This window comes from Lampetra fluviatilis, chromosome 55, assembly GCF_964198595.1.
Source record: "Lampetra fluviatilis chromosome 55, kcLamFluv1.1, whole genome shotgun sequence".
NCBI classification, from domain to species: Eukaryota; Metazoa; Chordata; class Hyperoartia; order Petromyzontiformes; family Petromyzontidae; genus Lampetra; species Lampetra fluviatilis.
This window is the reverse complement of record NC_136329.1, coordinates 5,325,126-5,341,268: the sequence shown is the minus strand read 5'-3', so window position 1 is coordinate 5,341,268 and position 16,143 is coordinate 5,325,126. Positions and strand designations below refer to the sequence as shown.

The following is a 16,143-nucleotide window of genomic DNA, read 5'->3' as shown; positions in this document are numbered from 1 at the left end:
GTCACTGTGTGTGTGTCACTGTGTGTGTGTGTGTCACTGTGTGTGTGTGTGTCACTGTGTGTGTCACTGTGTGTGTGTGTCACTGTGTGTGTGTGTCACTGTGTGTGTCACTGTGTGTGTGTGTCACTGTGTGTGTGTGTCACTGTGTGTACTGTGTGTGTGTGTCACTGTGTGTGTCACTGTGTGTGTGTCACTGTGTGTGTGTGTCACTGTGTGTGTCACTGTGTGTGTCACTGTGTGTGTGTCACTGTGTGTGTGTGTGTGTCACTGTGTGTGTCACTGTGTGTGTGTCACTGTGTGTGTGTCACTGTGTGTGTGTCTCTGTGTGTGTGTCACTGTGTGTGTGTCACTGTGTGTGTGTCACTGTGTGTGTGTCACTGTGTGTGTGTCTCTGTGTGTGTGTCACTGTGTGTGTGTCACTGTGTGTGTGTCACTGTGTGTGTCACTGTGTGTGTCACTGTGTGTGTGTGTCACTGTGTGTGTCACTGTGTGTGTCACTGTGTGTGTGTGTCACTGTGTGTGTGTGTCACTGTGTGTGTGTGTCACTGTGTGTGTGTGTGTGTCACTGTGTGTGTGTGTCACTGTGTGTGTGTGTCACTGTGTGTGTCACTGTGTGTGTCACTGTGTGTGTCACTGTGTGTGTGTGTCACTGTGTGTGTGTGTCACTGTGTGTGTGTGTCACTGTGTGTGTGTCACTGTGTGTGTGTGTCACTGTGTGTGTCACTGTGTGTGTCACTGTGTGTGTGTGTCACTGTGTGTGTGTGTCACTGTGTGTGTGTGTCACTGTGTGTGTGTGTCACTGTGTGTGTGTCACTGTGTGTGTGTGTGTCACTGTGTGTGTGTGTCACTGTGTGTGTGTGTCACTGTGTGTGTGTGTCACTGTGTGTGTGTGTCACTGTGTGTGTGTCACTGTGTGTGTGTGTCACTGTGTGTGTGTCACTGTGTATGTGTGTCACTGTGTGTGTCACTGTGTGTGTGTGTCACTGTGTGTGTGTGTACATGAGTTTGTGAGTCTCTGTGTGAGTCTGTGTGTCTCTGTGTGTCTCTGTGTGTCTCTATGGGTCTCTGTGTCTCTGTGTGTCTGTGTGTCTCTATGAGTCTCTGTGTGTCTCTGTGTGTCTCTGTGTGAGTCTGTGTGAGTCTATGTGTCTCTATGTGAGTCTATGTGTCTCTGTGTGTCTCTGTGTGAGTCTGTGTGTCTCTGTGTGAGTCTATGTATCTCTGTGTGAGTCTGAGTCTATGTGTCTCTGTGTGTCTCTGTGTGAGTCTATGTGTCTCTGTGTGAGTCTGTGAGTCTATGTGTCTCTGTGTGTCTCTGTGTGAGTCTGTGTGTCTCTGTGTGAGTCTATGGGTCTCTATGTGTCTCTGTGTGTCTCTGTGTGAGTCTGTGTGTCTCTGTGTGAGTCTATGGGTCTCTGTGTGTCTATGTGTCTCTGTGTGTCTCTGTGTGTCTCTGTGTGAGTCTATGTGTCTCTGTGTGAGTCTGTGAGTCTATGTGTCTCTGTGTGTCTCTGTGTGAGTCTATGTGTCTCTGTGTGAGTCTGTGTGTCTCTGTGTGTCTCTGTGTGTCTCTGTGTGAGTCTGTGTGACTCTATGTGAGTCTGTGTGTCTCTGTGTGAGTCTATGAGTCTCTGTGTGAGTCTGTGTGTCTCTATGTGAGTCTGTGTGTCTTTATGTGAGTCTGTGTGTCTCTGTGTGAGTCTGTGTGTCTCTGTGTGAGTCTGTGTGTCTCTGTGTGAGTCTGTGTGTCTCTATGTGAGTCTGTGTGTCTCTATGTGAGTCTGTGTGTCTCTGTGTGAGTCTGTGTGAGTCTGTGTGTCTCTGTGTGAGTCTGTGTGTCTCTGTGTGAGTCTGTGTGTCTCTGTGTGAGTCTGTGTGTCTCTATGTGAGTCTGTGTGTCTCTGTGTGAGTCTGTGTGTCTCTGTGTGAGTCTGTGTGTCTCTGTGTGAGTCTGTGTGTCTCTGTGTGAGTCTATGTGAGTCTCTGTGTGAGTCTGTAGGAGTCTGTGTGAGTCTGTGTCTCTATGTGAGTCTGTGTGTCTCTGTGTGAGTCTGTGTGTCTCTGTGTGAGTCTGTGGGTCTCTGTGTGAGTCTATGTGTCTCTGTGTGAGTCTATGTGAGTCTCTGTGTGAGTCTGTAGGAGTCTGTGTGAGTCTGTGTGTCTCTATGTGAGTCTGTGTGTCTCTGTGTGAGTCTGTGTGTCTCTGTGTGAGTCTGTGTGTCTCTATGTGAGTCTGTGTGTCTCTGTGTGAGTCTATGTGTCTCTGTGTGAGTCTGTGTGAGTCTGTGTGAATCTATGAGTATGTGAGTCATGTGAGTCTCTGTGTGAGTCTGTGTGAGTCTGTGTGAGTCTGTGTGAGTCTATGTGTCTCTGTGTGAGTCTGTGTGAGTCTGTGTGTCTCTGTGTGAGTCTGTGTGAGTCTATGTGTCTCTGTGTGAGTCTGTGTGAGTCTGTGTGAGTCTGTGTGTCTCTGTGTGAGTCTGTGTGAGTCTGTGTGAGTCTGTGTGTCTCTGTGTGAGTCTGTGTGAGTCTGTGTGAGTCTATGTGTCTCTGTGTGAGTCTGTGTGAGTCTGTGTGAGTTTGTGTGAGTCTATGTGTCTCTGTGTGAGTCTGTGTGAGTCTGTGTGAGTCTATGTGTCTCTGTGTGAGTCTGTGTGAGTCTATGTGTCTCTGTGTGAGTCTGTGTGAATGTGTGAGTCTGTGTGAGTCTGTGTGTCTCTGTGTGAGTCTATGTGTCTCTGTGTGAGTCTGTGTGAGTCTGTGTGAGTCTGTGTGAGTCTGTGTGAATCTATGAGTGTTTGTGAGTCATGTGAGTCTCTGTGTGTCTCTGTGTGTCTCTGTGTGAGTCTGTGTGTCTCTGTGTGAGTCTGTGAGTCTATGTGTCTCTGTGTGAGTCTGTGTGTCTCTGTGTGTGTCTATGTGAGTCTATGTGAGTCTATGTGAGTCTGTGTGTGAGTCTGTGTGAGTCTGTGTGAGTCTATGTGAGTCTGTGTGTGAGTCTGTAGGAGTCTATGTGAGTCTGTGTGAGTCTATGTGAGTCAGTGTGTGAGTCTGTAGGAGTCTATGTGAGTCTCTGTGTGAGTCTGTGTGTCTCTATGTGAGTCTATGTGAGTCTGTGTGTCTCTATGTGAGTCTGTGTGTCTCTATGTGAGTCTGTGTGTGAGTCTGTAGGAGTCTGTGTGTCTATGTGAGTCTGTGTGAGTCTATGTGAGTCTGTGTGTCTCTGTGAGTCTATGTGAGTCTGTGTGTCTCTATGTGAGTCTATGTGAGTCTGTGTGTGAGCCTGTAGGAGTCTGTGTGAATCTATGTGAATCTATGTGAGTCTGTGTGTGAGTCTGTGTGTCTCTGTGTGAGTCTATGTGAGTCTGTGTGTCTCTATGTGAGTCTATGTGAGTCTGTGTGTGAGTCTGTGTGAGTCTATGTGAGTCTGTGTGTGAGTCTGTAGGAGTCTATGTGAGTCTGTGTGAGTCTATGTGAGTCTGTGTGTGAGTCTGTGTCTCTATGTGAGTCTATGTGAGTCTGTGTGTGAGTCTGTGTGAGTCTGTGTGTCTCTGTGTGAGTCTGTGTGTCTCTGTGTGAGTCTCTGTGTGAGTCTATATGTGAGTCTATGTGAGTCTGTGTGTGAGTCTGTGTGAGTCTGTGTGTCTCTGTGTGAGTCTGTGTGTCTCTGTGTGAGTCTCTGTGTGAGTCGTGTGAGTCTGTGTGAGTCTGTGTGAGTCTATGTGAGTCTATGTGAGTCTGTGTGAGTCTATGTGAGTCTATGTGAGTCTGTGTGTCTCTATGTGAGTCTATGTGAGTCTGTGTGTCTCTATGTGAGTCTGTGTGTCTCTATGTGAGTCTGTGTGTGAGTCTGTAGGAGTCTGTGTGTCTATGTGAGTCTGTGTGAGTCTATGTGAGTCTGTGTGTCTCTGTGAGTCTATGTGAGTCTGTGTGTCTCTATGTGAGTCTATGTGAATCTCTGTGTGAGTCTGTAGGAGTCTGTGTGAGTCTATGTGAGTCTCTATGTGAGTCTATGTGTGTCTATGTGTCTCTGTGTGAGTCTGTGTGAGTCTATGTGAGTCTGTGTGTGAGTCTGTGTGAGTCTATGTGAGTCTGTGTGTGAGTCTGTAGGAGTCTGTGTGTCTATGTGAGTCTATGTGAGTCTATGTGAGTCTGTGTGTGAGTCTGTAGGAGTCTATGTGTGTCTCTATGTGAGTCTATGTGAGTCTGTGTGTGAGTCTGTGTGAGTCTATGTGAGTCTGTGTGTGAGTCTGTGTGAGTCATGTGAGTCTGTGTGTGAGTCTGTAGGAGTCTGTGTGTCTATGTGAGTCTGTGTGAGTCATGTGAGTCTGTGTGTGAGTCTGTAGGAGTCTATGTGAGTCTCTGTGTGTGAGTCTGTAGGAGTTTGTGTGTCTATGTGAGTCTGTGTGAGTCATATGAGTCTGTGTGTGAGTCTGTAGGAGTCTATGTGAGTCGGTGTGAGTCTATGTGAGTCTGTGTGTGAGTCTGTGTGTCTATGTGAGTCTATGTGAGTCTGTGTGTGAGTCTATGTGAGTCTGTGTGAGTCTATGTGAGTCTGTGTGTGAGTCTATGTGAGTCTATGTGAGTCTATGTGAGTCTGTAGGAGTCTGTGTGTCTCTATGAGTCTATGTGAGTCTATGTGAGTCTATGTGAGTCTATGTGAGTCTGTGTGTCTATGTGAGTCTCTATGAGTCTGTGTGTCTCTATGTGAGTCTGTGTGTGAGTCTGTAGGAGTCTGTGTGTCTATGTGAGTCTATGTGAGTCTATGTGAGTCTGTGTGTGAGTCTGTGTGTGAGTCTGTGTCTCTATGTGAGTCTATGTGTGTCTATGTGAGTCTGTGTGAGTCTATGTGAGTCTGTGTGTGAGTCTGTGTGAGTCTATGTGAGTCTATGTGAGTCTATGTGAGTCTGTAGGAGTCTGTGTGTCTATGTGAGTCTATGTGAGTCTATGTGAGTCTGTGTGTGAGTCTGTGTGTCTATGTGAGTCTGTGAGTCTATGTGAGTCTGTGTGTGAGTCTGTGTGTCTATGTGAGTCTATGTGAGTCTATGTGAGTCTGTGTGTGAGTCTGTGTGTCTATGTGAGTCTATGTGAGTCTATGTGAGTCTGTGTGTGAGTCTGTGTGTCTATGTGAGTCTATGTGAGTCTATGTGAGTCTGTGTGTGAGTCTGTGTGTCTATGTGAGTCTATGTGAGTCTATGTGAGTCTGTGTGTGAGTCTGTGTGAGTCATGTGAGTCTGTGTGTGAGTCTGTAGGAGTGGGCTGAACTTCAGCAGAGCATCCACAAGAGGGAGCGAGCGCTGATGAACGCACGCAGCCGACTCACTCACACCGTGTACACTCGCTCCTACCCAGAGGTACTCTCAGACTCACCTACTCACCTACTCACCTACTCACCTACTCACACACTCACTCACCTACTCACTCACCTAGTCACTCACTCACCCACTCACTCGCCCACTCACCTACTCACTCACACACTCACCTACTCACTCACTCACCTACTCACTCACCTACTCACTCACCTACTCACTCACCTACTCACTCACCTACTCACTCACCTACTCACTCACCTACTCACTCACTCACCTACTCACCTACTCACCTACTCACTCACACCGTGTACACTCGCTCCTACCCAGAGGTACTCTCAGACTCACCTACTCACCTACTCACCTACTCACTCACCTACACACTCACCTACTCACTCACCTACTCACTCACCTACTCACTCACCTACTCACTCACCTACTCACTCACCTACTCACTCACTCACCTACTCACTCACCTACTCACTCACACACACACTCACACACACACTCACTCTCAGACTCACCTACTCACCTACTCACCTACTCACCTACTCACTCACCTACTCACTCACCTACTCACTCGCCCACTCACCTACTCACTCACACACTCACCTACTCACTCACCTAGTCACTCACTCACTCACACACACACACACTCACTCACACCGTGTACACTCGCTCCTACCCAGAGGTACTCTCAGACTCACCTACTCACCTACTCACCTACTCACCTACTCACTCACCTACTCACCTACTCACTCACCTACTCACCTACTCACTCACCTACTCACTCACACCGTGTACACTCGCTCCTACCCAGAGGTACTCTCAGACTCACCTACTCACCTACTCACTCACCTACTCACCTACTCACCTACTCACTCACCTATTCACTCACCTACTCACTCACCTACTCACTCACCTACTCACTCACCTACTCACTCACACACTCACCTACTCACTCACCTAGTCACTCACTCACTCACACACACACACACACTCACTCACCTACTCACTCACCTACTCACTCACCTACTCACTCACCTACTCACCTACTCACTCACCTACTCACTCACCTACTCACTCACCTACTCACTCACCTACTCACTCACCCACTCACTCACCCACTCACTCACCTACTCACTCACCTACTCACTCACCTACTCACCTACTCACTCACCTACTCACCTACTCACTCACACCGTGTACACTCGCTCCTACCCAGAGGTACTCTCAGACTCACCTACTCACCTACTCACCTACTCACACACTCACCTACTCACCTAGTCACTCACTCACTCACCCACTCACTCGCCCACTCACCTACTCACTCACACACTCACCTACTCACTCACCTACTCACTCACTCACCTACTCACTCACCTACTCACTCACACACACACTCACTCTCAGACTCACCTACTCACCTACTCACCTACTCACTCACCTACTCACCTACTCACTCACCTACTCACTCGCCCACTCACCTACTCACTCACACACTCACCTACTCACTCACCTACTCACTCACCTACTCACTCACCTACTCACTCACCCACTCACTCACCTACTCACCTATTCACTCACCTACTCACCTACTCACCTACTCACTCACCTACTCACTCACCTACTCACCTTCTCACTCATCTGCTCACTCACCTACACACTCACCTACTCACCTACTCACTCACCTACTCACTCACCTAGTCACTCACTCACTCACTCACACACACACACTCACTCACCTACTCACTCACCTACTCACTCACCTACTCACTCACCTACTCACTCACCTACTCACCTACTCACTCACCTACTCACTCACCTACTCACTCACCTACTCACTCACCTACTCACCTACTCACTCACCCACTCACTCGCACACTCACCTACTCACTCACCTACTCACTCACCTACTCACTCACCTACTCACTCACCTACTCACCTACTCACTCACCAACTCACTCACCTACTCACTCACCTTCTCACTCACCTACTCACTCACCTACTCACTCACCTACTCACCTACTCACTCACCTACTCACTCACCTACTCACTCACCTACACACTCACCTACTCACTCACCTACTCACCTACTCACTCACCTACTCACTCACCTACTCACTCACCTACTCACTCACCTACTCACTCACCTACTCACCTACTCACTCACCTACTCACTCACCTACTCACTCACCTACACACTCACCTACTCACTCACCTACTCACTCACCTACTCACTCACCTACTCACCTACTCACTCACCTACTCACTCACCTACTCACTCACCTACTCACTCACCTACACACTCACCTACTCACTCACCTACTCACCTACTCACTCACCTACTCACTCACCTACTCACTCACCTACTCACTCACCTACTCACTCACCTACTCACTCACCTACTCACTCACCTACTCACTCACCTACTCACTCACCTACTCACTCACCTACTCACTCACCTACTCACTCACCTACTCACTCACCTACTCACCTACTCACTCACCTACTCACTCACCTACTCACTCACCTACACACTCACCTACTCACTCACCTACTCACCTACTCACTCACCTACTCACTCACCTACTCACTCACCTACTCACTCACCTACTCACCTACTCACTCACCTACTCACTCACCTACTCACTCACCTACACACTCACCTACTCACTCACCTACTCACTCACCTACTCACTCACCTACTCACTCACCTACTCACTCACCTACTCACCTACTCACTCACCTACTCACTCACCTACTCACTCACCTACTCACTCACCTACTCACTCACCTACTCACCTACTCACTCACCTACTCACTCACCTACACACTCACCTACTCACTCACCTACTCACTCACCTACTCACTCACCTACTCACTCACCTACTCACTCACCTACTCACCTACTCACTCACCTACTCACTCACCTACTCACCTACTCACTCACCTACTCACTCACCTACACACTCACCTACTCACTCACCTACTCACTCACCTACTCACCTACTCACTCACCTACTCACTCACCTACTCACTCACCTACTCACTCACCTACTCACCTACTCACTCACCTACTCACTCACCTACTCACTCACCTACACACTCACCTACTCACTCACCTACTCACTCACCTACTCACTCACCTACTCACTCACCTACTCACTCACCTACTCACCTACTCACTCACCTACTCACTCACCTACTCACTCACCTACTCACTCACCTACTCACTCACCTACTCACCTACTCACTCACCTACTCACTCACCTACACACTCACCTACTCACTCACCTACTCACTCACCTACTCACTCACCTACTCACTCACCTACTCACTCACCTACTCACCTACTCACTCACCTACTCACTCACCTACTCACCTACTCACTCACCTACTCACTCACCTACACACTCACCTACTCACTCACCTACTCACTCACCTACTCACCTACACACTCACCTACTCACTCACCTACTCACTCACCTTCTCACCTACTCACCTACTCACCTACTCACTCACCTACTGTGCGTGTCTCACCGTGTCTCTCTGCGTGTCTCTGTGTCTGCAGGAGAAGCAGGAGTGGTGGTGGTTGTACATCCTGTGTCTCTCTCTGCGTGTCTCACCGTGTCTCACCGTGTCTCTCTCTGCGTGTCTCACCGTGTCTCTCTCTGCGTGTCTCTGTGTGTCTCTCTGCGTGTCTCACCGTGTCTCACCGTGTCTCACCGTGTCTCTCACCGTGTCTCACCGTGTCTCTCTCTGCGTGTCTCACCGTGTCTCTCTCACCGTGTCTCACCGTGTCTCTCTCTGCGTGTCTCACCGTGTCTCTCTCACCGTGTCTCTCTCACCGTATCTCACCGTGTCTCTCTCTGCGTGTCTCACCGTGTCTCACCGTGTCTCTCTGCGTGTGTCTGTCTGCAGGAGAAGCAAGAGTGGTGGTGGTTGTACATCCTGTGTCTCTGTGTCTCTCTGCGTGTCTCTCTGCGTGTGTCTGTCTGCAGGAGAAGCAGGAGTGATCCTGTGTCTCTCTGCGTGTGTCTCTCTGCGTGTGTCTGTCTGCAGGAGAAGCAGGAGTGGTGGTGGTTGTACATCCTGTGTCTCTCTGCGTGTGTCTCTCTGCGTGTGTCTGTCTGCAGGAGAAGCAAGAGTGGTGGTGGTTGTACATCCTGTGTCTCTGTGTCTCTCTGCGTGTCTCACCGTGTCTCTCTGCGTGTGTCTGTCTGCAGGAGAAGCAGGAGTGGTGGTGGTTGTATATCCTGTGTCTCTCTGCGTGTGTCTCTCTGCGTGTGTCTGTCTGCAGGAGAAGCAAGAGTGGTGGTGGTTGTACATCCTGTGTCTCTGCGTGTCTCTCTGCGTGTGTCTCTCTGCGTGTGTCTGTCTGCAGGAGAAGCAAGAGTGGTGGTGGTTGTACATCCTGTGTCTCTGTGTCTCTCTGCGTGTGTCTGTCTGCAGGAGAAGCAAGAGTGGTGGTGGTTGTACATCCTGTGTCTCTGTGTCTCTCTGCGTGTCTCTCTGCGTGTGTCTGTCTGCAGGAGAAGCAGGAGTGGTGGTGGTTGTACATCCTGTGTCTCTGTGTCTCTCTGCGTGTCTCTGTGTCTCTCTGCGTGTGTCTGTCTGCAGGAGAAGCAGGAGTGGTGGTGGTTGTACATCCTGTGTCTCTGTGTCTCTCTGCGTGTCTCTGTGTCTCTCTGCGTGTGTCTGTCTGCAGGAGAAGCAGGAGTGGTGGTGGTTGTACATCCTGTCTCTCTGCGTGTGTCTGTGTCTCTCTGCGTGTGTCTGTCTGCAGGAGAAGCAGGAGTGGTGGTGGTTGTACATCCTGTGTCTCTGTGTCTCTCTGCGTGTGTCTGTCTGCAGGAGAAGCAGGAGTGGTGGTGGTTGTACATCCTGTGTCTCTGTGTCTCTCTGCGTGTCTCTCTGCGTGTGTCTGTCTGCAGGAGAAGCAAGAGTGGTGGTGGTTGTACATCCTGTGTCTCTGTGTGTGTCTCTCTGCGTGTGTCTGTCTGCAGGAGAAGCAGGAGTGGTGGTGGTTGTACATCCTGTGTCTCTCTGCGTGTGTCTGTCTGCAGGAGAAGCAGGAGTGGTGGTGGTTGTACATCCTGTGTCTCTGTGTCTCTCTGCATGTGTCTGTCTGCAGGAGAAGCAGGAGTGGTGGTGGTTGTACATCCTGTGTCTCTGTGTCTCTCTGCGTGTCTCTCTGCGTGTGTCTGTCTGCAGGAGAAGCAAGAGTGGTGGTGGTTGTACATCCTGTGTCTCTGTGTGTGTCTCTCTGCGTGTGTCTGTCTGCAGGAGAAGCAGGAGTGGTGGTGGTTGTACATCCTGTGTCTCTCTGCGTGTGTCTGTCTGCAGGAGAAGCAAGAGTGGTGGTGGTTGTACATCCTGTGTCTCTCTGCGTGTCTCTGTGTCTCTCTGCGTGTGTCTGTCTGCAGGAGAAGCAGGAGTGGTGGTGGTTGTACATCCTGTGTCTCTGTGTCTCTCTGCGTGTCTCTGTGTCTCTCTGCGTGTGTCTGTCTGCAGGAGAAGCAGGAGTGGTGGTGGTTGTACATCCTGTGTCTCTGTGTCTCTCTGCGTGTGTCTGTCTGCAGGAGAAGCAGGAGTGGTGGTGGTTGTACATCCTGTGTCTCTCTGCGTGTGTCTGTCTGCAGGAGAAGCAGGAGTGGTGGTGGTTGTACATCCTGTGTCTCTGTGTCTCTCTGCGTGTGTCTGTCTGCAGGAGAAGCAGGAGTGGTGGTGGTTGTACATCCTGTGTCTCTGCGTCTCTCTGCGTGTGTCTCTCTGCGTGTGTCTGTCTGCAGGAGAAGCAGGAGTGGTGGTGGTTGTACATCCTGTGTCTCTGTGTCTCTCTGCGTGTCTCTCTGCGTGTGTCTGTCTGCAGGAGAAGCAAGAGTGGTGGTGGTTGTACATCCTGTGTCTCTGTGTCTCTCTGCGTGTCTCTCTGCGTGTGTCTGTCTGCAGGAGAAGCAGGAGTGGTGGTGGTTGTACATCCTGTGTCTCTGTGTCTCTCTGCGTGTGTCTCTCTGCGTGTGTCTGTCTGCAGGAGAAGCAGGAGTGGTGGTGGTGGTTGTACATCCTGTGTCTCTGTGTCTCTCTGCGTGTCTCTCTGCGTGTCTCACCGTGTCTCTCTCACCGTGTCTCTCTCACCGTATCTCACCGTGTCTCTCTCTGCGTGTCTCACCGTGTCTCACCGTGTCTCTCTGCGTGTGTCTGTCTGCAGGAGAAGCAGGAGTGGTGGTGGTTGTACATCCTGTGTCTCTGTGTCTCTCTGCGTGTGTCTGTCTGCAGGAGAAGCAGGAGTGGTGGTGGTTGTACATCCTGTGTCTCTCTGCGTGTCTCTGTGTCTCTCTGCGTGTGTCTGTCTGCAGGAGAAGCAGGAGTGGTGGTGGTTGTTCATCCTGTGTCTCTGTGTCTCTCTGCGTGTGTCTCTCTGCGTGTGTCTGTCTGCAGGAGAAGCAGGAGTGGTGGTGGTTGTACATCCTGTGTCTCTGTGTCTCTCTGCGTGTGTCTCTCTGCGTGTGTCTGTCTGCAGGAGAAGCAGGAGTGGTGGTGGTTGTACATCCTGTGTCTCTGTGTCTCTCTGCGTGTCTCTCTGCGTGTCTCACCGTGTCTCTCTCACCGTGTCTCTCTCACCGTATCTCACCGTGTCTCTCTCTGCGTGTCTCACCGTGTCTCACCGTGTCTCTCTGCGTGTGTCTGTCTGCAGGAGAAGCAGGAGTGGTGGTGGTTGTACATCCTGGACAAGCGCCGTCAGAGTCTGGTGACCCCCCCACTGCACGTTTGCACCCTGCGCGACGCGGAGGAGGTGGACAACCACACACACCCCGCTCCACCCTGGTGGACAACCACACACACACACACACACCGCTCCACCCTGGTGGACAACCACACACACACACACACACCGCTCCACCCCCAGCCTCGCTCCACAGGGGTGGACAACCACACACACACTGCTCCACAGGGGTGGACAACCACACACACACACACCGCTCCACCCCCACCCTCGCTCCACCCTGGTGGACAACCACACACACACCGCTCCACCCCCACCCTCGCTCCACCCTGGTGGACAACCACACACACACACACCGCTCCACCCCCACCCTCGCTCCACCCTGGTGGACAACCACACACACACACACCGCTCCACAGGGGTGGACAACCACACACACACACACCGCTCCACAGGGGTGGACAACCACACACACACACACACCGCTCCACCCTGGTGGACAACCACACACACACACCGCTCCACCCTGGTGGACAACCACACACACACACCGCTCCACCCTGGTGGACAACCACACACACACACACCGCTCCACCCTGGTGGACAACCACACACACACACACCGCTCCACCCTCGCTCCACAGGGGTGGACAACCACACACACACACACCGCTCCACCCTGGTGGACAACCACACACACACACACACCGCTCCACCCTGGTGGACAACCACACACACACACCGCTCCACCCTGGTGGACAACCACACACACACACACCGCTCCACCCTCGCTCCACAGGGGTGGACAACCACACACACACACCCCGCTCCACCCTGGTGGACAACCACACACACACACACACCGCTCCACCCTGGTGGACAACCACACACACACACACACCGCTCCACCCTGGTGGACAACCACACACACACACCCCGCTCCACCCTGGTGGACAACCACACACACACACACACCCCGCTCCACCCTGGTGGACAACCACACACACACACCCCGCTCCACCCTGGTGGACAACCACACACACACACACCCCGCTCCACCCTGGTGGACAACCACACAACACACACCGCTCCACCCTGGTGGACAACTACACACACACACCGCTCCACCCTGGTGGACAACCACACACACACACACCGCTCCACCCCCACCCTCGCTCCACAGGGGTGGACAACCACACACACACACACCGCTCCACCCTGGTGGACAACCACACACACACACCACTCCACAGGGGTGGACAACCACACACACACACCGCTCCACCCTCGCTCCACAGGGGTGGACAACCACACACACACACACACCGCTCCACAGGGGTGGACAACCACACACACACACCCCGCTCCACCCTCGCTCCACAGGGGTGGACAACCACACACACACACACACCGCTCCACAGGGGTGGACAACCACACACACACACACCCCGCTCCACCCCCCCCGCTCCACCCTGGTGGACAACCACACACACACACACCACTCCACAGGGGTGGACAACCACACACACACACCCCGCTCCACCCTCGCTCCACAGGGGTGGACAACCACACACACACACACCGCTCCACCCCCCCCCCCCTCCACCCTGGTGGACAACCACACACACACACACACACCACTCCACAGGGGTGGACAACCACACACACACACCCCGCTCCACCCTCGCTCCACAGGGGTGGACAACCACACACACACACACCGCTCCACCCCCCCCCGCTCCACCCTGGTGGACAACCACACACACACACACACACCACTCCACAGGGGTGGACAACCACACACACACACCCCGCTCCACCCTCGCTCCACAGGGGTGGACAACCACACACACACACACCGCTCCACCCCCCCCGCTCCACCCTGGTGGACAACCACACACACACACACACCACTCCACAGGGGTGGACAACCACACACACACACCGCTCCACCCTCGCTCCACAGGGGTGGACAACGACCTCCACCTCCTGCTCCACTGGGGTGGACTCGCAACTCACCCTGTCGCCCATTGTCACCCATGGGCTCACAGAGAGAGACACGTGCTCACACAGCCCCCCCCCCCCCGTGTCTCCCCCCCCCCGTGTCCCCCCCCCCCGTGTCCCCCCCCCCCCGTGTCCCCCCCCCCCCGTGTCCCCCCCCCCCCGTGTCCCCCCCCCCCGTGTCCCCCCCCCCCGTGTCCCCCCCCCCCGTGTCCCCCCCCCCCGTGTCCCCCCCCCCCCCGTGTCCCCCCCCCCCCCGTGTCCCCCCCCCCCCCGTGTCCCCCCCCCCGTGTCCCCCCCCCCCGTGTCCCCCCCCCCCGTGTCCCCCCCCCCCGTGTCCCCCCCCCCCGTGTCCCCCCCCCCCCGTGTCCCCCCCCCCCCCGTGTCCCCCCCCCCCCGTGTCCCCCCCCCCCGTGTCCCCCCCCCCCCCGTGTCCCCCCCCCCCGTGTCCCCCCCCCCCGTGTCCCCCCCCCCCGTGTCCCCCCCCCCCCGTGTCCCCCCCCCCCCCGTGTCCCCCCCCCCCGTGTCCCCCCCCCCCCGTGTCCCCCCCCCCCGTGTCCCCCCCCCCCCGTGTCCCCCCCCCCCGTGTCCCCCCCCCCCCCCGTGTCCCCCCCCCCCCGTGTCCCCCCCCCCCGTGTCCCCCCCCCCCGTGTCCCCCCCCCCCCCGTGTCCCCCCCCCCGTGTCCCCCCCCCCCCGTGTCCCCCCCCCCCCGTGTCCCCCCCCCCCGTGTCCCCCCCCCCCGTGTCCCCCCCCCCCCCGTGTCCCCCCCCCCCCGTGTCCCCCCCCCCCCGTGTCCCCCCCCCCCGTGTCCCCCCCCCCCCGTGTCCCCCCCCCCCGTGTCCCCCCCCCCCGTGTCCCCCCCCCCCCCGTGTCCCCCCCCCCCGTGTCCCCCCCCCCCCGTGTCCCCCCCCCCCGTGTCCCCCCCCCCCCGTGTCCCCCCCCCCCCGTGTCCCCCCCCCCCCCGTGTCCCCCCCCCCCCGTGTCCCCCCCCCCCCCGTGTCCCCCCCCCCCCCCGTGTCCCCCCCCCCCGTGTCCCCCCCCCCCCCCGTGTCTCTGTGTCCCCCCCCCCCCCCGTGTCTCTGTGTCCCCCCCCCCCCCCGTGTCCCCCCCCCCCGTGTCTCTGTGTCTCCCCCCCGTGTCTCCGCCCTTCCCCGTGTCTCTGTGTCTCCCCCCCCGTGTCTCCCCCCCCCCCCGTGTCTCTGTGTCTCTCCCCCCGTGTCTCTGTGTCTCCCCCCCGTGTCTCTGTGTCTCCCCCCCGTGTCTCTGTGTCTCCCCCCCGTGTCTCCCCCCTTCCCCGTGTCTCTGTGTCTCCCCCGTGTCTCTGTGTCTCCCCCCTTCCCCGTGTCTCTGTGTCTCCCCCCCGTGTCTCTGTGTCTCCCCCCCGTGTCTCTGTGTCTCCCCCCCGTGTCTCCCCCCTTCCCCGTGTCTCTGTGTCTCCCCCCCGTGTCTCTGTGTCTCCCCCCCGTGTCTCTGTGTCTCCCCCCCGTGTCTCTGTGTCTCCCCCCCGTGTCTCCCCCCTTCCCCGTGTCTCTGTGTCTCCCCCGTGTCTCTGTGTCTCCCCCCTTCCCCGTGTCTCTGTGTCTCCCCCCCCGTGTGTCTCCCCCGTGTCTCTGTGTCTCCCCCCCGTGTCTCTGTGTCTCCCCCCCGTGTCTCTGTGTCTCCCCCCCGTGTCTCCCCCCTTCCCCGTGTCTCTGTGTCTCCCCCCCGTGTCTCTGTGTCTCCCCCCCGTGTCTCTGTGTCTCCCCCCCGTGTCTCCCCCCTTCCCCGTGTCTCTGTGTCTCCCCCGTGTCTCTGTGTCTCCCCCCTTCCCCGTGTCTCTGTGTCTCCCCCGGTCCCCCCCGTGTGTCTCCCCCGTGTCTCTGTGTCTCCCCCCCGTGTCTCTGTGTCTCCCCCCCGTGTCTCTGTGTCTCCCCCCCGTGTCTCTGTGTCTCCCCCCCCGTGTCTCTGTGTCTCCCCCCCGTGTCTCCCCCCTTCCCCGTGTCTCTGTGTCTCCCCCGTGTCTCTGTGTCTCCCCCCTTCCCCGTGTCTCTGTGTCTCCCCCCCGTGTCTCCCCCCCGTGTCTCTGTGTCTCTCCCCCCGTGTCTCCCCCGTGTCTCTGTGTC

The 16,143-nt window shown here is 55.4% G+C and overlaps 1 protein-coding gene across 1 annotated transcript in view; it reads left to right on the top strand.

The window, feature by feature from the left end:
* The window catches only part of SEC63 (SEC63 protein translocation regulator), a gene marked incomplete at its 5' end in the record, with an annotated part of 64,790 nt that overhangs the window by 48,430 nt on the left and 217 nt on the right, over nt 1–16,143 (top strand). Inside the window, 2 exons of the mRNA XM_078879937.1 lie at nt 5,253–5,354; nt 12,010–12,108. Coding sequence (XP_078736063.1) covers nt 5,253–5,354; nt 12,010–12,108 — 201 coding nt within the window. The remainder of the gene's footprint in view (nt 1–5,252; nt 5,355–12,009; nt 12,109–16,143) is intronic.